The sequence below is a fragment of the Wyeomyia smithii genome, chromosome 1 (genome assembly GCF_029784165.1).
Source record: "Wyeomyia smithii strain HCP4-BCI-WySm-NY-G18 chromosome 1, ASM2978416v1, whole genome shotgun sequence".
Taxonomy (NCBI): Eukaryota; Metazoa; Arthropoda; class Insecta; order Diptera; family Culicidae; genus Wyeomyia; species Wyeomyia smithii.
Genome location: NC_073694.1, coordinates 50,394,734 through 50,420,598, shown reverse-complemented (window position 1 = coordinate 50,420,598; position 25,865 = coordinate 50,394,734). Strand labels below are relative to the sequence as shown.

The following is a 25,865-nucleotide window of genomic DNA, read 5'->3' as shown; positions in this document are numbered from 1 at the left end:
GACTGTACTTTGTATAGTTAGGAAGTATAAATTCAAAATTGTGTGGTTTCTTATACACCGAGTCTATTACAGAAAACAATAACATTGAAACTAGCAACACTGTACCCGTTTGACAGATGACAGGGTTGGACTGAACGAAGGAGGAGGGGGGGGTCAAAATCGTTTGGAATCTGTCCACTTAGTATGTGGATGACCCCTTACAGCTGAAACGTAAACTTTGAAGCGTTCGCTGCCAAATTAGATCAAATGTTGATCGAATTAGAAGGAAACTACTTGTGAAAACAGACAGAGCTATTTAATAACTCATAATTTGCACAAATAAAATAGTATTATCATACTAGCGCTAAAAGTTTAATGAGCTCTAACTTTTGATACACATCTTCTAGCGCCACACTCCCCGGACAGCGTGTGTGTGATTCATAGTAAAACAAAAAAAAACAGTAAACAATCGCCCGCATGGCATTTTGCGAACGCAAAGTCGGCCAGCTTTCCCTCTCGGTTGGTTTTTCAGCGGGTTGAAAGTGAAAATCCAATTAAACCGAGTCCGCGCGGGTGCGCGAAGGAGGGAAAATCCGTCATTCGACCAAAAACAAATTTTCGGTTTCAATCCGCGGCCGCGACACCTCCCCGGAGCTCCAAATCGAATTCTGAATCTCCCGGCACGGCACCCTGCGCCTGAAACAAAGCCGCCTTTCCCTCGCGCAATAATCGAACTGTGAAGGAATTTAAACGCCTTTTGTACAGAAATTTTTGGCGTGATGGCTAATACCCTAATGGGTATATGAATGCAATCCGTTTGTGCCGGTGCATTCTCCTCGCGGCTTGGATTGCCTTCTTCGGGGCCCTTGTCTGGTTATTATTGTGGTGCGTGTTTGCAAGATTAATTAGCGCCATTTTCAATCCAATTTCTGATTCAGTTTCGGCGTTGCCCAACGAGGTGCCAATGAACCCGAGATAGCCAGCAAAAGCATTCCGTCGATACGACAGTCCGTAGGTATCGCGTCGGTTTACAGCCACCATCATCAGATGGAATTATCGCGATTGTCTGCGGAAGAAAACGATCACCGGCTGGTTTTTAGGAAAAAAAGTTTCGCGAATGGGCGCACTTTTCACGGCCAGATTGCGTGAGCCGCCGCGACTGCGAAATCGATGCGGGAAGAATGAACGAATTGCGTCAAGTTTTATTCTGGGGGTTGCAATTTATTTTTACAGGCCAACCCCGGTTCGGTTCGGCAGTTTTGCGCTGATTTTACGGTATAAATCTGGTTCGATTACTGGGAAATTGGTGAAGCGTGCTCTATTGTGCTGTTCCAACATAACGAAATGTGTCGTTCGGCATTGTGTTACTCAATAGGATGGACCCTAGTTATGATAGCTGGGGCACCCCGAGTGACGCTGAAGGTTCCGCGATAGGAGTGGTAGGAGGGAAGTGTGTTATGATTATTCGTTTTATTCGCAAACTAATTTTATTGTACTAAACGCAGAATTTAGAAACTAATTTCCTGCGCTGGCGGTCGTTTTGCTGTCCACTGCATGGTGATTATCACCTGCCTTCCGCTTTCGCAAGCGGCATGGAACGTTAAATGAACGCTAATAAGCAAGTTTCGTAGCAGAATTTAAAGCTCGTATATCATCTAGCGAAAGTATGGTACATACTATTAAAGGCATTCGAAATTTTAAATCACTTTGTAAATTTGTTCCAGAGACTGTACAGCACATAATCCCGAAAAAGACCACGACCGTTAATGCTTTGCATTTATTTTCGAAATCCCTAGCAACCTATCTACCAAGACTAGGCGCCTCCAAACGCCATTGGATTTGCGAAATTGTTCCCGTGGTTTTGAAGTATTTTTCTAATGAACATACACTAGTCCTAGAACGTCTTTTTAAACGTCTTTGTAAAATGGAAAAATTTTCGGAAACTAGGAAATATGCTTATCTAGTGGCCTAGTGCCTACTTTTGAGGAAGGTGCGAAGCTCGTCATCCGCAACTATCGTGCAGCTGTCATGATCTCCTATGTTCCAAATCTTTTATGAGTGTGTCTTAATGAGGAATGAATTAGATTTTATTTAAGTACATGTACCTTTTTTGACAGCAGTAGATAAAATTCCAAAATTTTATCTATCACTCACTATGGGACACCCGAAACAATGTTAAATTCTAAGAGATGGCGCAGTAGTGGTAGTGGTAGTAAAATCGAAATTTCTACGAGCACTTTGCTTATTGCCCGGAAAAACTGCTATTAGTTACCTTGTTTTTATATTATTCCAACTTTCTAGTAGTTACTTTCACTATACTGCCGCGCATAGCATGTCAGTTCCACCTGCGTTTTCAGTAAGCCGAGAAAAACGCGTTTTTATATGATTTTATAACATTGCATATGATTTTATAACATAACGAGATGGGACAATATGTTTGGATGTTTTCCAGCAGTTTTTCAGAACAAAGTTGTTTAGCTCATCCATTGTTACGAAACTATGCATTGCTAGCTACCATTTACGCGTAATAATTCAATTTTACTGAAAATGCAAATGGGACTGACTTACTATGCGCGGCAGTATATGCAATCTATTTTTAGCAAAAAACTTGATTTTCCGTTGACTCAATATAGTAGTCAGCAAAATCAAGTTTTTTGATAAAAATAGATTGAAAATAGTAAAAGTAAGTACTAGAAAGTTAGAATAATATAAAAACAGAGTAACTAATAACAGTTTTTCCGGTCATTAAGCAAAATGCTCGCTGAAATTTCGATTTTACTACCGCTACCACTGCAGCGCCATCTCTGAGAATTGAACATTGTTTCGGGTGACCCATTCTTGTTTTTATTTTTGCTCTTTTCAAGACATCCTGACAATTTCGACATTTCTAAATATTTGTCATTCTTGAAATTCTTGGTATTTTTAAAAGTTGTGTCATATTTAATCGTTTGTTTCCAGCTTTTTTAAGCTTTTTTTTCCGGCCAGTTTTGTTATTAGACATTTTTGTCTTTTTTATCAGTTATGTGATCGGAACTAGTCACCCTAATGATCAAACGATAAACAAGTCTAATCCTTTTTTCGATGAAGATCAATCTTTTAACACAGACAAACAGACGTGTCACTCGATGAAGATTTCATCGACCAGAAAAATACCGATTATTTTGAAATTTTGCTCAGTAGGCAAAAATGCCGCTAGTGTCGCTAAGGAAGCGTGCACATTCATCATCTTAGATAAAAACCGTCAGTAATGCCGCTGGTGTTAATTTAAGCAAGCGCGCACACCCATTAGCAAAGACAAAAACCGTTTTACGGAAAGAAGTAAGTAGGCAATAAGCTCACATGGTGGCGCATGAGTGTAACGTTTCGAATAAGGACGAAGTTTTTTCAGGATTTTTCTTCGAAGAGTCACGTCTGTTTGTCTATGCTTTTAGTATTGAGCACAAATGATGTACTTTAAATGACCAGTTCCGAAATAAGGTGACCAGGTAAAGCGCCTCTTTTTATATTATTTATTTTTGAAAATTCATTACTTTCAAACTAGAGAATGAATTTTCGATGTTTTTGGATCAAATGAAAGGTTATTAGCTATCGAGGAATCAGATGTGTGTATTTTTGAATGCGAAAATCATAGACTTATTCTAATTAATATCATGTTTTCAGATTGAACTTACTCAAATGTAAAATAAAATGCAAGTGTAGAGCCAAATTTGCTCTGCAAAATAACGCCAGAGATATTTTTCATGTTTGTCCCAGAAAGCGCAACAACAAAAATGAAAAGGGCATAGTTTTAGATGAAAAACATAAATAACTCTCCAATGAAACGAGATATGCACTATAGTCGCACACATCCGCGTAAAAAGAAACCGCATAAATCCCGAAATCCGCCTAAAATACCGCGTAAACTCCGGAACCCGCGTAAAAAAACGGCATAGAAAGCAACCTTAGTGTATACGATTTCGGCATTGCAAAATGTATGTCCTAAAAACTCTAAAAGTCATCGGAAGAAAGTTTTGATGAGACAATCGAAATAATACTACAAGATATACAGCCCTAGCGGTTGTATGAAATGGTGACGTAGAGCTAAACATTATAATTACAGGGTATTCAATAAGTTCAAATAAAATCTTTTATCGTTGTGTAGGTACTCTCAGCTAATATGTTCTAAAGGTTCTCAATAAACATTGCTTCAATGAAAATTGATTCAGGAAAGGATAGTTTGTATTTTTATTTTTTAATGCATATTTCAAGTGTTTTCGAGCTTATTAAACACCCTGCAGAGTGCTTTACAACACCCGAATGAATTTAATTACAATTACATTATTCAACATTGTGCCTTTTGTGGTATCGAAAAGCAAACAAACAATGACTCAGAGCCACACCGGACGCTCACTGTAACCGTAAAAATGGCACCATAAAAGAGATATTGGTTGTGTGGGAAACTTTTTTCAAAAACTTTACCTTCGAGACATCAAAATCGTTTAGCCTCAAGGAAATAAACATTAGATGATCTTCTGGGATGAAGGGTTCTTTCAACATTTTCCTTATACTGATGTTTCAAGTGCAATCTATTAAAATTGCACTAAATCGGTTATTCTCAAAGAAAGAAAAAAAACTTTTTTCAGCATAATTGCTCCAAATCAATTGAAAGTTTTGGTAACCCTAATTTTTAATAACTGACAAATAAACGCAGGGTGTCGAAAACCTGGAAAATCAGGGAATGTCCGGGATTTTGTTTTCGCTCTGGGAAATCATGGAATATCAAGGAGAACTGAAAAATATTCAGGGAAAATTTTTTAACCGAGACGCGATTATTTTTTAAACGACTCTTTAGTGCAAAAAAATTTTTTTTTTGCATACAAGGCTGGTTTAAGACGTCTATGGTTCTTGCTTTGAGATTTCAAAGTTGCGTTTATCTACGTTGCACTTTTTTTTGTGCCGGATGCTGGAAAATATCAGGAAAATTAATGTTATATTTCAGGGAATATCAGGGAATTTCATTTTGAAAACTTGTTCGCCACCCTGTAAACATTTTATTATGACAACTTTGTAGCAGAAAGTTTCATGCTATCGAGCTCTAAATCCAAGTTTACCTCTAAATTCGTTCCTTGTTGTTTTTGTTTTGTTGTCTTTTTAAACTATTTTATTTTACATTCTTGATATTTCGAGGATTTGTGGCACTGACAGATTTGACATCTTGGCATTTTGAAATTTTATTCTTGAAGAAGTTTCCCTCGTAATCGATATTTTGTACTATCTTGCACATGTGATATTTTTAACATTTGTGAAATTTTTGACACTTAAGATATTTGTAGCATTTGTAACGCATCATTGAAATATTTTTGTTATTTTCGTTTTCACCTTTTTTTATATTGTTATTTTATTTATTCAAATTTTCAGGGTAAATAAAGTGTTTTACATAGAAGCTTTCACATTAGTTTTGTTTTAAGGTGTGTCTAAACTAGACTAAAACTTTATCGCTTTTGGCTTTTTTGTCGTTATCGTGAATTGAGTCATTTTGATGATTGTTTTCGTATTTCTCTGTGGTATTTTTACCTTTTTTAAATTTTTGCTATTTTCGCATTTTCGTTCTTTTTGTCATTTTCGTCATTTTTGACATTTGTCATTTTGATCGTTAGTTACTTTCTTTTCTTTTTTTCTATTATTCAATTTCACATTTCCATAGTTAATATCGCTTTTTTCAGTTTATTATTCTGCTTTTATATGGGATTTTTGTCATCTGTGTATTTTGATATAGGTCATTTTTTTGGCAGTCTTGCAATTTTTATCATTTATGTCATTGTAGAAATTTTTGTTATTTTCGTCATTATTTTTCACATGTTTGACATATTTGAAATTTCTTCTATTTTGGATTTCGTTTTTATTTTAGTTGCATTTTGTAATGTATTCCTTGAGGATTTTTTTATTATATTTTTAAAAATTCTTGTTGTTTTTATTCAGATTTGTGCGATTTTTCATGATTTCAGCATTCAAGCAATTTCGTTGAGACGGGCTTACTATTTACATGAAGGTATTGAAAACGATTCATGTTATGTTTGTTTGAATGCCAATGTTGAATAAGTAAAGAAACTGCATTTGGTTATTCAAATTAATGGACACCTAGTTAACTGTAAACTAATAAATTTTTTCGTTTATCGTCAAAACTTGGCTAGCCAGAATTGCTCTAACTCTTTGAATGTCTCCTTAGAGTTAATAACTTTGATATAATTTTTAATAGAATTTTGAATCAGCATAGTATCGGAAAGGGAAAATGGCGATCATAGATAGGGTTTTTTTTTTTCAATCATCAAAGTTGATGGTCGTCATATTAAATTTAGCCGCCATATTGATTTTATTTCATAAAAACCGGCTTTTTTAACAGGCGCCCACCCACGTACCTCAAAAACGTTTACGCCACTGAAAAGCTCATACATTTTTACATAAACCATGTTGTGAAAAAAATGTATGTTGTCTAATATAAAAATTATAATAAAATTACCAAAGCATGTTCGACTCGACCATTTGTTTTTTTTTTTTGTTAAAATCTCAGTAGAAATACTGTCCAATCAGCCCAATATTAGAAAGAGGATGAAAAAAACATTCCTTTACATATACCAGGACCTGACAAAGTTTTTTTCAATTGAAAATCGCTGTTAACCTTCGCTTTTAGTTAATAATCATATGTTTCATTTTCAACAACCCTATTTTTGGTTATATTCCACCGATTAACCACTACTTACGCATTCGAAAAGTATCAACAAAAGACGTGACGCGGTGCTATCTTTTAATGTCACGTTGACGAGAAGCAGAACCAATCATCAGTTCCATTTGAAATAAATCGATGAGCACTTGATTAACCTGTAAACTAACTTGTTTGAGTAGGGGAACTGCTCCATTATTCATCTCAGCCCATACAACATGAAAACACAATTGAAAACAGGAAAAATGCATATTTTCTAACCACACCAATCTGCTAATCCATGGAATGGATTCTTCTAGTTCACTTTAGATTTCTCATGAAGTAGAATCCTCAAAAACTCACTTAAAAGCTCTAAATTTGATATTATAGTCTGGCATCTGCACTCGAAAACTCATTTAATTCAATCACCTACATCAGAAAAACCAATTCCGAGAATTGCTCTATACGGCTACAACGGGAATCGTTCAGCAGCCAACCAAAGTTTTTTTCATCACTAGCGGACCACTTTTTATTTTAATCACTAAACGAAACCACTCACTACACTAAGAATACTCTAATCTTTTAAATGTTCACCTCAAATTTCCAAAAAGAAGCTTGAATTAGCAGAAATATATGAGATGAATTTCCACAATTCCTAAATTTCAACTGTATGTATTTTCATCTGTTTTCACTGCGTTGAAAAAAAATCAAACGCAGCTAAATCAGTTTCTGTTAATAAACTTAATAATGTCAAATAAATTACTCCGACATAATTGACATAAATCGACAGCACTGCAGTGGTTACCTAGGTTACTAATTTTGCACGTAAGCAACTACGGCGGATATCTAGGTCTACTACTACGACGGGCTGCGGCTACGTTCATTCATGATAATATGATTCATTCATGATTAACAGTGTGATGAATAAGGGGGCGTCGTGAGATGAATAATTAAGCAGTGATTCAAGTTTTGAGATGGATATGGAAGCGTTGTGAAAAATCGTTTGTTTCACAAAATTCAGGATAAACCTAGCTAAGTTTACTAAATATACAATGCTGAACGATTCCATTAGAGCACGTAAGCGTATTTTGTTTATCTGTTCAATGATTTCGTGAAACATTGGTGTTTAATCCGTACATTCTGCGTGAAAATCGGCTTGATGAGATAAATACTGGAGCAGTTCCCCTACGAGTTTTTGTAAAATTTGTCTTAATTTGCCGTTTTCCTATGATAATTTTACGAGTTCACTCCAAATAATTTCTTAGAATTTTTTCTCAAAAGAAATTGAATAATTACGGCTTTTTCTTCCGAGTACACAAGTTTTTCAGGTACTTGAGTAAAAATATGACACGATGTTTGGAAAAAATACACGATTTTGTGAATTAGCAATTATAAAAACTTATAGATCTCTGAAATTTGAAGAGCTAAATATTTTATATATTTTTTAAGTTTCATAGAACCTAGAGATCTACAACTTTTTCGTAAACCTCAAAGCTCTAGCGTGTAAGAGTAAGAAATTGGTATCACAATGCCACCTTCGCGGCTGAATTCCGAACTAATTCAAACATCCAAATTGACGCCCCCACTAAACCAAGAAACTTTGTAGAAGACCGGAAACCGATTGATTGAACCCTGAGAGTGCAAATAATTTTGTTCTGCCAGATTCCATTCGGACCCTCGAGGCACATACAGCTCGAGGCACATACAGCCGCACAGGCAATCGAACTCTGTGTATCGAGACATAGCTGGGCAACGCAGATCCGGCAAATGTGATTCGATACGAGTCTGACGGGGTGTAGCTATTCTTACCCTTTAAGAGTGTTACTGACCGCAATTACTTGCAGTCTAGTATTTTTACCTCAGGAAGGCTACTATTCTTGAAACACCCAACAGCATCTCTCAAGGGACACTCGACGGACAGGCTCGGATCAATCAGTCACACGTCACGTGAGGGTACATAGACATGGTACTCTGACGCTCAGTGGTAGCAATCCTGTTGGCCTGCCTGAAATCGCAGACCTAAACCGCAATTCGTTTAGCCTAACTTTAGAAATTTCATTTACGGCCGAGAAGTCTGTATTTTGTTTAGCGATTTAGATTTAGAGTCTGCTTAGAGCCGTAAGTAAACGACCAGTGTACAGTGATCGGAAAAGGCAATTTTACGGAAATGTTGATAAGAAAATGTTTTGATCATGGCCTACTATCATAAAAATAAAAAAACTAACTTTTGATACAGCGAAGATACATGAATAGTTTCTTTAGCAAAGTTGTAGAGCTTTTCAAAACATGAAACTTTGCAGAAGATATTAAATTTCTCTGTCAACCTTCTCAAATTCAGTTTTTTCTAGCATAATTTTTCAAATACTTTTTTTTCATGAACATAATGTTCTAGACAAATATGACCAACATGAATGACCAACAGGTTTTTTTTCGAAGACAGCATGTTGCTACAATCGTTCTATACTAAGTTAGAGCGTTTTTTCCTTAAACTATTTCGCAGATTTAAATGCATATAGGGGAGAAAAAGGCAAACCGGAGCACATCATCAAATACTTTTTTTAAAGCTTAGACCTTGTACCATAAACTACTTAAACTTTGATACTTGACAATCCATAAATGAATGAGTAGAGTGATGTTTTATGTATGTACGTTTCTGGGGTTTTCAATACAAAAACGCACCAACTACCAGATTAATGAACGATGATTTGTGAATTTATGGACAGTGAACAGATAACTCGCAATACCAATGAAATGCAGAAATGTGTAAGAAGGTCACTTACGACGAAACCTTTCCTTTCATAGTTGGCAATCACAAAAAATTAGCGTGAAACCCTTCGCTAATGACAGGTCTGCAAATGCTTTACCGTGCAGTTTTTGAAACAAAAACACAAAAAACAACCTCCACCCACCTCTTTAAGGGTTTTTCATGGTGGCGAACAGTCGAACATTCGAACGTTGGCTTCAAGGTAGCAGCAGTTCGACTTTCGATACAATTTAGACTCGTCGTCAGTACAGGTAGGGGTAAAAAAATTCCCTCGCAGGACAACATATTCAGCTTAATCGCTAACGCCCCAGTCATCGTCACAGGGAGGAGACAGCTGTTAATTTTAAAAGAATTTCCATCTTTTCTTTTGCTTTGACGTTTTTTTTTTCCACAATCTGTTGCACTCATATAATCCAGGTGCTGAATTGCTAGTTGACATACGGCAGAGGGGTTTGGATTATGGTGGGCGGTCGAACAAACAACTCTATTGCAACCTTTGTGACTGTTTCGATCGTCTAAAAAAAATACCTGTGTCTATGTGCAAAAACGGTTTCCATTAATCAAACTATCAATAAAATGTAGACAGCAATAGTAAAAAAAAAAACTATAAAAACAAAGTGGTAAGAAATATGTCTGCATTTATACCACCAAGCCATGCATGCCTCCCATTCATGTTGGCTGACTCTAAAGCCGAGCAAGGCTAGGTGGAAGGCAAAAAGTGAAAAATAGTGGCATTTTATCATTCATTGCATTTCAATCTCCCGAACCGTGCTGCTTGTAGTTGTTGCTGTTGTTGTTGACTTTTTGCTTTCGTCTTAGCCGCAACCTGCTGCCGCCGGCTGGGATAAAGAAGCCCAGGCTAGAAGAAAAGAATACCAACCCGGCCGAGACTGCTGAATGCCGTGGGAGACCCGCGATTGTGCAAATGAATATTTATTTCTCATAAAACAAAATCCAATAGCGAAACATTCATCGACCGTTTGGAGAGCGGCCAAGGTAAACAACCCTTTTGACATTTGGAGGCAGGCGGTGTGGGATACGGGTGGATCACTAGCATCACTGTCACCCATAAATTGCAGCATAAACAACTTGTTTGGCAACAGGTGAACACCAATCCGTCCAGCGTGAAGAATCGCACACAAAAGGGCTTCCGAGTCGCTTTTCAAACCGCAGCCAAGGCGGTGGTGGCCTGGGAACTGACCAGATTCCCGTCGTCATGGCGGTTTAGTGGCTAGCGTTCGTTGCTGTTTTGAGTGATAGCAAATTCCACACGGTTTTCTTTCACCCCGTCGTCGTCGTCGTCGGCCAGCCCCGCCGGATGATGTGATGAATATTTATGAATTAAGCTTCCGAGTTGATTGCATAATTGATCCAAAATTTTAACAACAACGGTTTCTTTGTGCGCCAAAGTGTTGCCGAAGTTCTGCCGTCATGGGAAAGCATTACGATGCGCTTTCGCTTTTTTCGCAAATAGAAGCGCCGCCGGAAGCCTGATTTGAGTGGTTGCTGCTGAATTGGGCGATTAAATAAGTCCGAATTAAATGTCCGGAACGAAATAATTCAGGCAGTCATAAAATTCACAAATTAGAAATTGTTGGGTTTAATAAGTAAAATTCTTTTCTTGTGAAATTCCGCTTTTACTAATAGTGGAATTCCGCTTCAACTGGAACAGTTAAAAGAACTGAAAAGAGAATGTCGGCCAAAACGCCTGAAGATGCAACCGTCAGCGGTAAAAGTCATGGCCTCTGTATTTCAGGATAGGTATGATATGTGCTGCCTAGACTTTCTACCTGGCTTTCACCGTACTTTGTATGGTGAAATTTATTTCCCAAGACTATTAAAGTTACCGAGCCTTCATCATTACTTTTTTCAGTTTCAATTTCAAGATAAGTCTCAATTATGTATCGGCAATACTACATTTGCTCCATTTATCAGAATGATGAAGGGACCTACACAATTTCGACACGATAAGCTACCGTACGATTCATCAAACTACCGACATACAGATTATTACTCAACCCATATTAACTCACAAGTCATGTCGGTTCACCAGTAGCATGCACCGATAAAGTCCGCAAATCGTCAATCTCGTATTTTATTGCTTTTATTCGGACGGTTGTGTGAAGTGGAATTGGTCGTAAAAGGAAGGTCGTAACGCTGGCTGCATCCCAACATTTCGCGACACAATTGGGGCTTTACGAAACTGTAAATTACAATCAATCAAGTACGGCCAACATAAATGGAATTTTATTTATAAGATTTTATTTGGTATGGTGAGAAAATCATGAATCATTCTCTATTTTTAAGTATAAATTTTCCAGGTTTGAATTTGGCGGATGATTTCACATAGGAAATGATAAGTAACATATTTCAAAAACGAAAAACGATGATGATCATTCAGTAACTTACCATCTAATATAAACTGCTGGTTCTCATCGACGAGAGTTCCCTTGTACAAATCGTTAGAGACGCTCCCCATGTTTGCAGACGTTTGTGGTACGTAACGCCCAAAATTCAATCCGAAAACGCTGTGATGGTTTGTATACTTTCTAGGAGATAAACTTTTCACACAACATAAATTTTTTTCACACTTTTCCACTTCACCGCGTTGCAGTAATCTCTTCAAATTTTTTCTACTTATTAGTAACTATTCACAGCTTAACTTTCGAATTCTCCACTCACTATTGCGAACATTATTTTAAAAATATGATTTAATATTTACTACTTGACACATTCGGAACCTATTCCGACTTCGGTTATCCGCTTAAATTTACAATTTTCCTAGCATTGAAATGACGCACGAATGTCAGATCGCAATCTTAAAACTACTTGAACATGATCACAGCCAAGGGTTTCCTCGTGTACTGACCTCCGACCAGTCCCGGAACAATTAGCGCACTCGATCCGTTCCGTTGTCAATTCAGCTGAGCAGCTGAACACGCACACCGTTGCAATGAATAATCATATGTAAAACACTAATTAAAAGTGGGTAAATATTTCTTCTGCCCTGTGCCGGGTAGAAGAAAAAACAAACAACCAGCAGCATCAGCAATCAGGGAAACAAAAACAACCCGGGCTCGAGAGTTTACGTCAAACCTCAGGCCCTGTCTCCGACGGTGGCGTCTGTTTTTGACAGCACCATCATCATTGGCGTCGATCGTCGAATTGGAGCTAAGGTCACCTCTGTTGGTCGGCGACAAATGAGGTTGTTTGGTGCACAGAATGACGCCAACGAAGATGACAGCAAACGGTGAGATAAAAACAAACGCGGGTGTGTGAAAACATATGTTCGGTGTCAAAGTGCACTCCAGAGCGGACAACGAACGGAGCAAAATCGGTACACTGGACAATGGCACGCGACGCGAGCTGGACTACTGAGGAAGGTTTGCGTTAGATGGGGGCATTGGTGATATCCGTGCGTCGTACGCTATGACAACGCCGCCGGCGGAGATGACATTACAAATTCATTGGCACACACTACTAGCGTCTCGTAAGGCGATACTTCATGACCGTCGGCAGGTAAGCCTTTTTGTGTTGCCTCGGTAGACAATTGCGAACAGCTTGATGCGTGCTACGCCTCCGGCGTCGGCATACATACGTGTATGTATGATAAACGTTAGTGCAGTTTTTTATGTAAGATCTCCGACGTTAACAACCGCAAACTAGCATGTTCACTATGTACTGCTGCCTGTGCAAGCTCTTGAAGAGACAATTTACATTCAGAACGGCTAGTTAAAGTACCTACTCATACATGAGCGTAACCGTCAAATGACCACGCTGAGTCATGCTGAGAGTAATTTGTCGCCCATTTTTTCTCAGTCCACTACATTATTGAGAGATTCATCCCGATGAGACCACCAGACTGGTTTTGTACACAAAAACAAAAGTCAATATTTCACAATGTCTATCGTCTTACTTCTTAACAATAAAATTTGCATTGCATTTGAATAATTTCAACATGGAAGACCCAGCTTTAGGTTGACTTTAGTGAATTGTCTACTAAAATCAACAATGAGAGATAACGGATGACATCAATGGAAGTTTTTTTTTTAAATTGCCTATTTATCTTTGCTTCAAGTGACCTCCTAAAACATTTTTTTGTGACATGAGATGCATGAAATGACTCCGTAGATGTGATTTCGATATTTTAGGTCGGAACATAGGTCGGAAAAAGCGATTAAAAGGTGCCCAGAAAGATTAAGGCTTTTTAACTATTCCTGTAAATTTTACTGCCAATAGTGAGAGCAGAGGTACGTCAAAAGGTCGCCGGGTTCGTCGCTTCTACTGGTGCTTACGGGAAAACCTTATTTAAGTCTCTGAAAATCCTTGCTAGGAGCTCCAAAATTCACAGGAATGGTAGTTGAACTCGCTCCTTCGAAGGCTTCTATGTTTTAGCTCCATTCTGACATTCTGAGTAAAAAGGCGATTCAACCACAAAAGGCCTCTGGGTCTGTTATGACTCATTTTTCTAACGCAGACATCAATCAGGTATTCTAATAACAGTAATACATTTAGCGAAATTACCGCTGAATCCATAAAAGCTCCTTTGCAGCGTGAATGTTGGCAGCTGACCTCTCAATTTCACAGAAAGTTATACTTTTCCAAGCAGTTTAAATGTTACTGAATGCATTGAACAGTCAAAAAAATTTAAAAGGTTAATTGCAGAGTTTTTATCCTCAGAGAATCACTAGCGTGTAGGAGAATATTGTTCACTGCGAAAACAACTGCTCTCACACACTAGTGGGTAAAGCGGGGCACTTGGCTGTAGAGAGCAACGAATCGTTTGTAACTGAGGAGATTGCAAAATACAGCTTGGAGTCTGGAATATCTTTCCAGAGAGATAATAAACAGGTATGAGCTTTCTCACACGAGAGGACATTACGCTCAATAACTATACAACAGCAAGCAAAATTTAATAGCAAATGAGGGGAGCGTCTAGGTAGGAAAGTAGATTGCGTTGTTTGCTTTGCAACTTGAAACTGAAGATAAAAAACATAAATCCAACCGCCCGTGACGCATGTTTTCTCTTCGAATGCTATCGAATTCATCTCAGCAGTGTGCACCGCGATGTACTTCTGTGTATTCTATCAAGAGTGATCTACCACTCTTGTTTGAGTCAACTGTGGTTTAAGCAGAGAGTGTTTGTAACTTTTCTACGAATTGCAGAAACACAGCATCACGTAGACGAGGAGTATGGTGCAAAAATTTGCTACACGCAACGCTCATGCTGGACCAATAGTGTTTGCAATCCCGGGAAATATCTTTTTCCGGGATTCTCGAATTCTGGGAACAGAAATATTTGTTCCCGGGATTCTCTAGATACTCGAAAAATTTCGTAAGATTTACTATAGTTTTGTATGTAATAATGCAATAAAAATTAATACCCTATCAAAACGCGAAGCTGACGTCGTCAAACGGTATAGCAGCTCCAAAGTGGGCATTACACAAAGCAAACTATTGCTTGAAATGACGATCAATATTTATTTGTCGTGTAATATCAAATTATTTCCTTCAACTATTTGTTAAAAATATTTGCTCTCTTATTCATGCGAAAAATTAAATAAAATTTTTGAATTTATACAAAACTTTAAGCCCGTAAATCAATACGACCTGAAATAAATAATTCGATTAAACTCAAAGTCAGGGTAACTTGGGTCGTGGTCGCGATTTTAACGTTTAAATCATCTTTGCTGATTAACAAACTGGAAGATTTAGACACTCCAGTTTTTAATGTAATGTAGCAAAAGCTGGAATCGGTATACTGGTATTCAAATGCCAGCGGTGATTCAGCGGAAGTGATCAAAATTTTACAGAAGGAAATTACATTATTTGGGATTAACGGAAAATTGTCAGTGGATCTGAAACGATTGTTAGGCGAGATGAAGACCAAGGCACCTTTTTCTTCTACATATATTCGCAACAGAATCCATCGCGAATTCTGATATTAACTTTTATTTTGTTACTTTGATTCGTTTTTCATGCGAATTGATAATGTAATAGTAAACAATATTTTGTTACCTTTTATTAATGAACTTTGTTTTAAATCTCATTTTTGCCGAGAATTTTTCATTACCGAATCCCGGGGATTCCCTAGAAATGAGATTGTTCAATCCCGTTCCCCGGGAATATTGCAAACCCTATGGACAAGAAGTGAGCACTGAATATTCATTCTGCTCTTTTCACATATTGAAGAGAAGAACCCCCTGGTTCATAATAAGGTTGCTGGCACCACTTAATATATTGAAATTTGAAGGGCATTGAAGTTTACTAGGATATTTGTTCCATTATTCAACTCATTAAGCCGATATTCACGAAAAACGCACGGATTGAACACCAAAGAAAAAATAAACAAAATACGCCTACGTGCTCTTATGGAATCGCCCAGCATTGTATATTTAGTAAACTTAGCTAGATTTATCCTGAAATTTGTAAAACAAACAATTTTTCACAACGCTTCCATATCCATCTCAAAACTTCAATCACTGCTCAATTATTCATGTCACGACGCCCCCATATTCATCACACTGTTAGTCATGAATGAATCACATTATCATGAATGAACGTAGCCGCATACCATCGTAGTAGGTTACCTAGGTATCCCCTGTAGTTGTTTACGTGCAAAATTGGTAACCTAGGTAACCACTGCAGTGCTGTCGATTTATGCCAATTATGTTGGAATAATTCAACATTTTCAGTATGATTTTTTCGTATTAACAGAAACTGATTTCGCAACTTTTGATTTTCTTCAACGCAGTGAAAACAGTAGAAAATACGTACAGTTGAAATTTTGGTTTTTAAAAATTCATCTCATATATTTCTGTTGATTCAAGCTTGTTTTTGGAAATTTGAGGTGAACATTGCAAAGATTGAAGTATCCTTAGTGTAGCAAGTGATTTTGTTTAGCAATTAAAATAAAAAGTGGTCCGTTAGTGATGATAAAACTTTGTTTGGCTGCTGAACGAGTCCCGTTGTAACCATATAGAGCAATGCGCGGATTTTGTATCCTGATGTAGGTGATTGAAATAAATGAGTTTTCGAGTACGGATGCCCGACTATAACAGCAAATTCAGAGCTTTCAAGTGAGTTTTTGAGAATCTAAAGTGAACTGAGAAAAACCCATTCCATGGATTAGTGGATTAGTTCAGCTAGAAAATATGCGTTTTTTCCTGTTTTCAATTGTGTTTTCATGTTGTTTAAGATGAATATACGGGCTAAGATGAATAATGGAACTGTTCCCCTACTTAACATTACTGAAATATCAAAAAATATTATGGCGCTGATAATGCAAAAAATTAGAAATTCAGAGCTGTTCGGGTCTACAACAGTATGAAACAAATACCAAGATACTAAGTTAATGATCCCTGTATTTTTGTACCTCAAAAAGCTATACTCATACCCAAAATATCTGTACTTTTTAGTATTTTCGTAAGACCAGGTTGCATGATCAAAAACTAATAAAAGTGAATTGATACCAATCAGTAGGCTCTCTTCGAAATTTGGGGTTGCAGTTTCAATGCCACCTTGAAAAAAGTAAGAAACAAAATTAATACTCATAATAGCACAAAATCGGTGTAAAAGTCATGTCGAATTTATCTTTAAAAGCTACGTGGTAAATAAATACTATCAATACAATCAAAATCTCAAGGACATTACACTGGTCGACAAAAGCGAAAGAAGAAATCCCAATCTTTCTGAGCGTCTTTTTCCCAGGTAAGGGGCAGCTCACAACAACGTCAGAACAGCAGCGGATGGCCGAATTGAGAAACGTGTTATCTCGAACGCAATAGTCAAGATGGCAGCCCCACGTGGTCCTAGTAAGGCAACCTACCTAAACAATTACACTACAAACAGTCAAAGAAAAACAACCAGGCTTTGTTTTGCTCATCTTCATCTTAAAGAGAAAACAGTTTCCTTCCCTCTTAACAACCGTGAGCTTACATTCAATGTGCAGCACACCATCTGCTGTAGAGAGAGCGCAGAGTAATAGTTTCTCTGACGAAAAAACCCTCCTAATTCGACGGAGCAAAAACCCAGTGAAACTTTTGTAAATTGCTCATCCGTGCACGCAAGGAAAGTGAAATAAATTATTTGGGGATCAACTGAGCATTGCGTTACCGTTTTCATCGCTCTGGGGTGCGGCAAAAACAGTATTAAATCAAACTTTCTGCAGAATACGCTCCCATGGTGAATTGTGAATCTTCCTATAATATTAAATTCGAAAACGGTTAGGATGTGGCTTCAATGTGAACCTAAATGTTTTGATATTTGGCCAACTTCTCTTCTAGTAAAGGAGAAACTAACGAAAACTACTTAAACTGAGAGAGCAAACAAATGTTTACCCCTAACACGCGATGACTAAGAGTGAAAGGGAGCTCTGCGACTGAAATACTCTACGCCTAAATGTGGATAATTACTCACTCTGTGTGACAGAAAGTCTAGTTCTCCAAGGGCTTTGGCAGGTAGAGAAGGAAATTTGAGCAAAAATCAAGAGAACGGAAGAAACCTGAAAAAAACTCGGAACATTTGGTACGGACCTAGGTAATGAGCAGTTAGAACCTCGCAAATTCGGTATCGTAGCTCTGCAGAAATCAGTAGCAAAGGTGAAAAGGGGAAGAGTCCGTGGCAACTAAGCGCAGTTCTACCAGAGCAGTGGAGCAACAAAATCGTCCTCACCGGCCAAACATCCGGTAGTTGAACAACCCGCAGGCTGCCGAGAATTACGCGCGTTCACTCGACGAGGCAGCAGCTTCCACGGAGGAACTATGTGCTTCGACTCTCGATGATGGGTGGGGCAAGCTACGCTCGGTCATCGAAGAGGTTTACGGCTACGACTGTGGCACTACGTGAGGCAACGTCGAGCCGACAAAAATGACTGGTTTGACAGGGAATGCCAACAAGCGATGGAGAGGAAAAACTGGCTTGAAACAGAGAGAACGAAGCCAAAAATCGACGAGCTCGGAATGAGTTGACCACGATTCTGAGAAGGAGAAAAACGCCAGTAGGAGGACAGAGATTGTGAAGAGCTGGAACAACTGTTTCTGGCTAATGACACTCGCAAGTCTTACGAGAAGGTAAATGAATCCCGTAGGGGGTACATACCGAGTCCAGATATGTGTAAGGACGAGGAAGGAAACCTGATCACAGGCGAGTGCGTGGTGGTCAACCGGTAGAAGCAGTTTTTCGATGAGGAAGGGAGCGGAAAGGGAGTTAACCTTGGAGTGCCTACAAACGATAACAGTGTTCTAATTCCCGATATCCTGGAGATCAATAGGGAAATTGGGTCAGTGAACAATAAAGCCGCAGGTAAAGACAAACTACCGGAAGAGCTTTATAAACACGGCAAAGAGATACTAGCAACGGTATTTTACGGTAAAATTTCCAGAATTTGAAAGGAAAAGAGACTACCGGAGGAATGGACGGAACGAGTTGTATGCCCCATCTATAAAAAGAACGATTGGCTACAATTGACGTTGATCTCTAGCAAAAGGATCCGGATAAAATCTTCACTCTCAAACAGATCCTTAAGAAATACGGGAAGTACAATGTGCCCACTCATCACGTCTTCGTGGACTTTCAAGACAGCGTGAGATACAGTCGATCGAGACCAGGTATGGCAAATAATGCACGATTACAGTTTTCAGAATAACTCTCGAATCTCTTCATTGCGCGCAGAGGGTTGAGACAAGGAAATGGACTATCCTGTACGTTTTTAAACATTGCAGAGGCACGATTTTCAGCAAAGGTAGACAACTCATAGGATTCGCAGACTACCTCATCGTTATTACGACAAACTGCCTCCGTCGTCAATCTACAACAGACTAAAACTGGAAGCTAGGAGAGTTGTACTAAAAATTAACGCGTTGAAAACCAAGTATATGAAAGGGAGAGGTTCGAGAGACACCAACATTTGCCTCCCACGGACGGTGATTAAATCGAAGTGGTAGTTGAGTTCGTATACTTGGTATCTCTGGTAACCGCTAACAATAACAGTATGTAGATCCAAAGATGTATTTAAGCTGGAAATCGGGCATATATTGGCTGTCGCAGGACATTTCGATCCAGGAGAAAACGGCGCCGCACGAAACTGACGGTGAACAAAACCCTAATATGATCAGTAGTTTTCTATGGACTTGAAACCGTGAAACGTGCTAATATTTGGTGGAGTACAAACCGTAAGCGGAGAGTGACGCAGGCATATAAATCACGAGCCGCAGGCACTACTTGGAGAAATTCCCTTTGTGCACCTGACGAAGGTCGGGAGGCTGCGATGGGACGGACATGTCGCGGGGATGCTGGACGACAGTGTGGTAAAATTGATTCTCTACTAAGGGGCCATCCACATATCACGTGGACAAATTTTTAACGATTTTGACCCCCCACCCTCTCCCTCCGTGGACAACTGCTAATATAAATTCTAAAAAAATGTATGGACCGTGGACATTAGTCAACCCCCCCCCCCCCAAAGCTGTCCACGTGGTATGTGGATGGCCCCTAACAACCCAGGTGGCTTGACCAGGTTGATGCGGTTTCGTCGCTTCTACGTTGCTTACAGGAAAACTCATTGAGGCCTCTTAATAAGTAAGCTTCGCTACGGACACCAAAACTAACAGGAATGGTTAGAAAGCTATAATCTTCCATTTTTCCAGTTTGAACTCCAGGGTAAAATTTGTGCTTACCAGTGTTAAAAAAGCTTTTTTTAACTATATTCTCGGGAACAAAAGCCCCAATTTGAACAACTAATAGCAAATATTGTATGACTAATTGCCACAAAAAATGGTACTTCTTGTATTAATTTGTCTACAACAGCTTTTAGGAAAATAGGTACGTATTCTGTGAAAATAAAAATAAAATGTAAACCAACAAAAAAGAAACCAACAAAAATACAGATGCAAGGCAAAGCAAAAGACAGATAAGAGAGGACAGAATAGGACAGCCCATAGTCAGAAGTGAGTCATATTCTTTCAAATTAGCTTTCGTAGAAAAGAAACTTTGAGTTCGACTGGATAGGATAGTACAGGAGACGACACGATATAGCATGAAGTGAAGGACAGGACAGAGGAGACCAGAATTTGGCGTGATATGACATAGTATGATGTTTGATGTGATATGACACGACATGGTATGATATGATATGATATGACATGAAATAATGTGACATGCCAGCGTAAGACAGGATAGAATAGGACCAGTGTGACAAAACGTGATATGACATGGCATGATGTGACATGGCATGATGTGACATGACATGATGTGACATTACATGATGTGACTTGACATGATGTGACATGACATGATGTAATATAACGTGATGTGATATGACACATGCATGACGTTGTATAGCATATGGGGCAGTGCATGGCATGGCATGACATAACATGACAGATTAGGACCAGACAAGATAAGACAAACTGTTCCTTGAACAACTTGGTTTAATAATTTATTTGACAGTTCTTTTTCTCCGGAAGTTTAAGACTTGTCTCCAAAGCACCCTTATAAATGTTATCCTTAAACTTGAGCACTCTCAAATATTTTTCGTATTCTTCAGAACCGTTCTATGGAATCAACGCCTTTTTGAATTTAAAGAAGCTCTAATTGTCACTCGAATCATTAAGTGATTTAAAATTGTATAAAACATCGAGATCTGGTAAAATCGGAAAAAAAATTCTTGGGTGATTTTGCGAGTTTCAACAAGGCCAAACTTATCGCTTCGCACCACCTCATTTTAGGTCCTATTTAACTGGAATTTAGCACATTTTTCAGGAGATATTTTCATTTTCTGGCCATTTTTTCTCATACAAGTGATTGGCACCCTAATTTACAATCGTAATGCTCAAAAATACCCCCTCCTCTCTATGAGCGTTACGTCATTTATGGATGCTGCCTAATAATAATTTTTCAGTTCATTTTTTGTTATTTTTTGTTGACTGCGCTTTGATACATTCAGTTTTTAAAGGTAAATAATCCATTCCTTGTTCATCCAATCCATTTCCAAGTCCATTTTTTAAATTCGGAGACAATTATTTCTCTTTTCGGTTTATTTCATGTTTTCGGTTTTCTAAGTATTTGTTACCCTCTGTGCTTTAGCTCAATTTAAAAAATTATGAGAGTTTAGGGCTTTACTAATTATCTACCAAAATTATTGAAGTCAAGATACACACTGCGTAACAGTATTATTTTGTTCCTAAGATTTTTTTTTGTTTTTCATCTTTAAGTTAAGAAAAAAGGCGATTTAGCTTAATAGTTTCTTTAAAGATAATTTATTACTCATTCATTTATTTCTATTGTAGATGCTTCAACCGTTAGATATTCAAAATTTTTCAAAATTCGTTCTTCAAAAATGTTTTTTCCAGAAAAAAAAAATTTGAGTTTGGACAAATTCCACAAAAAATAATTCTCAAATGAAAGAAAAAAGAATACAAGTAGAGTATGTTAATATTCCTTCTAGATGTTGTATTGCAATTTGTAAAACAAAAGTCAATAGAGTAAATGAAAAGATGTAAAACGTGCATTTTCTCCAAATCCTCCTTTTTTACGAGAAAATTATAAAAAAGGCGTGATAAAATAAAAAGATATAAAACAATGAATTGCAAAACATGTGTCTCATATTAGAGAACCATGTTATCAATCGTTGGTTTGTTAACTTAAGAAAAGTGTAAATTAAAATAAAACGCAATGTTAAAACAAAACGTAATCTACTGAATTTTCGTCCGTTTTTTACGTGTAAAGCTATTAATACTTATTCAACTCTAACAAAAAAAAACATAGTTTCCGTATGAATTCATTAAATCTTGTCATGGCTCCCTAATTTTCTTTAGGTACGCAGTTGTCCATTAGTTATTTATTTGTTCGAAAATTTCCTGACTTTTTCAGATAAAGCTAATATTAATGTAATATTTGTATGGTTTCCAGTTCTTCCCTAGGCGCTAGACATGCTGTTCCAGAAGAAACTCATCACTTTTAAAACCGATAATAATTTAGTTAAGATAGTGATTGAAAGGGTCGACGTATTAAACTCGGAGATAGTAAATTAAAAAGGTTCATCAATAAACTAATAAACGAATCAATAAAATCTGGAATTCAAGATAGTAACAACCGGTTTTTATTAGAGAGAATTTAGAAAATAATCTCGTATTGTCATGAGTCATTCCTAATCAAATTAAGGCGTACATTTTATTTTTTTTTATATATTTTTTAATAAAAATTGTAAATATTCGTTTCATATCATTTCTATACCTCAACTATTACCACTGAGTTAATAGCAGAAAAATAGACTTCCCACTCACGCTAAAATAACCAAAAATGGAGTATTTTTCGGCTTTCTATTGTGCTGATGTTTCCACCCCGTGCAAACATTAGTTTAATAAGGGCAATTTATAAAACATAACTCAAACCCGTCCACCGGGCGCGCTTATCATCAACACAGTCTGCCTCGGCTGATCCTGCGCTTTAGGTCACTTGATATGGACATGATCCATGGCAGAAACAAATATCAAAGTTCGCACGATAACTCAAGATAAGATACGGCCTTTGGTGGCGTTCACCCGTAATGCTGTGACGCAATGACTGCAGCTAGAGCAGCTGTTTTGTGGAGCAACGGAACGGACCAACAGAAGAAAACTAGTTACGAATCAATTTTAGGGAGAAAATCGATGATAGCACTGACTGTCGCGACAGCTGACTGACTGTCAATTTTGCAGCACATGCAAAATTGAAACACAGTCAGGAAAATATCCTAATGATGACAAAGGATCTATTCTGCTAAGCAACTTAAGGAAGATTATTATCACTGCTCACGTTGAACTTTTAAATTGCGCTTCAAGTTGTTCAAAGCTGCCACGTTTTTTTACTTTGCAACCACATTTTATTCAGACGCCATATTTAGTGAAATTCTCAGTGCATTTGTTAAATGAGGAAAATTGAATCTCTACTACACGTTTTCATAGTTTTGGTTTGGTTCATAAATAAACAACCTCACTAACGTGAAACCAAGTTCGAAGGCAATCAAAAATTTCACAAGATCATTGAAAAAAAATCTCACTTTCACAACACCATCACTAAAACCGACAATGTTTTCATACGCAGCGGGCGAAATTCGAGTCCGAACTAATAAGTTGCTACCGAGCCAAAAGACTTGTCCCTTGTTATTTTTTTTGACTATCCTGAACCTGAAATGCGCCTGCTCCGCAAATGTCACAACATCCCATTCCCTTGCGCCGTCACCCAACAGCAACAAAAACATTCTTTCGTATCCTGTTTTCGTCCTCCCCTTTGTCAGCAAGTAGGGCGAGACTCGGGGAAACGACGCATGCGTTGATCTTGTCTTCAGCAAACGCCAAATTGCGTAAACATGCCTAGGGTGAAGAAGTCCCTCGTCATCGATTCACCCAAAGGAAGCGGAAAACCTTCTCTGCCAGTGGAATGCAACATTCGCACGACTAAAAACCGAAATTGTGTAACCAAAATAAAACAACATCAAAATGTGGGCAGATGGACGATGATTCGCCCCGTATGTTTAAGTTCGCGAAAAAACTCTGGCCACTCAAGCTGTGAGAGCCACTTGCACCGTACATCTTTAACACAATGGGCTCTCGATTGTTTGCACCGCTGCACGGATGGTGAAGATGATGGAAGCTGATGATGACGGTGATGGTGGCCGGTGCAATCGTAACGCGATCGAGTTCGCAAATGGATGGGAAAGATCCTAATCTAAGATGATGGAAATGATGTGATTTTCAACCAATTTCGACCAATCTGTGCTGTTGGGGTGTAGGATTAATTGAATTTGGAGCAGTCGTAAGAAGTTCGGCTGCCTTCGGTGCCGCGACATGGGATTGGATAACGCGGGACGGTCTATTGGAACGGATTTTGGAAACAAATATTTAATTTTATTGGTTTATTTAAGTGAAACAGTAGCTGCGTATTAACGCAATTTTTTTTGTTAGTGTTTCTTACTTTCACTAATCGAAACACATAACTTAGGTATTTCGGCTGTTGAACCATGAATGTTTGAATTTGTTCGGAAAGACTAAAAATTATTATAGACAGCAAACAAGTCGAATGTTGAATTAGGATATCACTTTCTGCTAGAAATAAGGATTTACCACAGTCTGTACTCGGATGAATTGCCACTTAACACACATCAGCACAAAATTTGTTGTTCCAAATCATACATCTCGTAAGTGGTTCAACTTTTCTTCATGAATTATCATCCATTAAAATTTGATCCCATAATCGACCAAAATTTCACCCCCAATAACCTGCTAAAAATACACCCACCGTTCGATATTAGATTTTCGCAGAAACTCCCTCTCTGTTTGGTAAATTCCGAACCATTTAAAGCAAATCAATCCAATTTGACCCATTTTGGGCTACTCCCTAACTCTACGCAAACCTGCTGATGGTGTGCGCAATAAAAAAGAAGTAAAGAACATCTCACGATTTAAAGCTCCTACAGGCAGATAGATGCGCCGTCAGCCAGCCGTCCGATGGTGAATGGAGAAACGTACCGATGAATTGCGTTAACTTTCCAATGATCATCCATAGTGAACAGTTCCAAAGCAACCCTAACCGACGATGATCACTTGAAAGCACTTTCGGAGGAGCATCGCACGATTGATAATTGCTCGGCAATGGATGCGAAAATTGATGGTTTAAGTTCACCGTTATGCCGTACGTACATTGGGCTTCTCCTGGTGTCCTCCAGTAGTAGTGCTTACCCACTGGCACGGACCAACAAATTCGGTTGTAGTGTATGATCTCGCGCGGACCGGGCTACGGTCAGAGAGTAAGGGTCGAGTGAACGAAACTTGCAAATAAGGGGTTTCCATTACCCGAAAGGGTCAAAGTTACGCAAACGGGTCATTTCTGCGGTTATTGCACGTTAGCGAAATTAGTCCTGGATTGGATAACGCGGTTACTCGAGCGGTGAACTAAGAGGAATTCAGTCCCACTGTTCACGAGCGCATCGAAAACGCCACAAAACGCTGCAGAGAGATGTGTTACGCAAAGAAAATCGCGATGCAGCAGATTTATTAAAATGTCTCATCGAAGCTGTCATCATCAGCCGTCCATAATGCACTGGCAGTTTCGGTTATGCCATTCTAAATTAGCCCTTTAAAACCGAGGCGAAGCTTTGTCACATAATGATCGCAAATTCAGATCGACGACGGCTTTACGGAAAGAAAGGTGATTGTGCGAAAAATAATACATTGTAGTTTTTACCCATTCCACTGCGCTATTTGTGCCTACCGTAGATGTGTAGCTAGTGAGACTTACTGTGGCCATTGTTGTTCGATTGTCTGTCAAGGCGTTACGTGTTGCAGCATCATGTCGTGATTTCTGCGAGACATTCAAAGACAATTTGTGATTGCATACATGAGTGGAGTTAACAAAGGCGTGAATTTGAAGCATGAGATAGGCAAATATCGTCACAGTATCGATTATTAT

The 25,865-nt window shown here is 38.3% G+C and overlaps 1 protein-coding gene across 9 annotated transcripts in view; it reads right to left on the bottom strand.

Moving 5' to 3' along the window:
• Positions 1-25,865, bottom strand: part of LOC129719162 (uncharacterized) — a 280,608-nt gene that overhangs the window by 125,751 nt on the left and 128,992 nt on the right. Inside the window, exons 1-2 of one of the 9 annotated variants that reach the window (XM_055670601.1) lie at positions 23,458-23,571; positions 11,829-12,100 (exon numbers count right to left, since the gene is read on the bottom strand). The exons of 2 other annotated variants lie outside the window; for them this stretch is intronic. In XM_055670601.1, coding sequence (XP_055526576.1) covers positions 11,829-11,898 — 70 coding nt within the window. In that variant the 5' untranslated portion in view covers positions 11,899-12,100; positions 23,458-23,571. 6 more of the 9 variants (XM_055670603.1, XM_055670604.1, XM_055670608.1 and 3 more) reach the window with 6 other exon arrangements.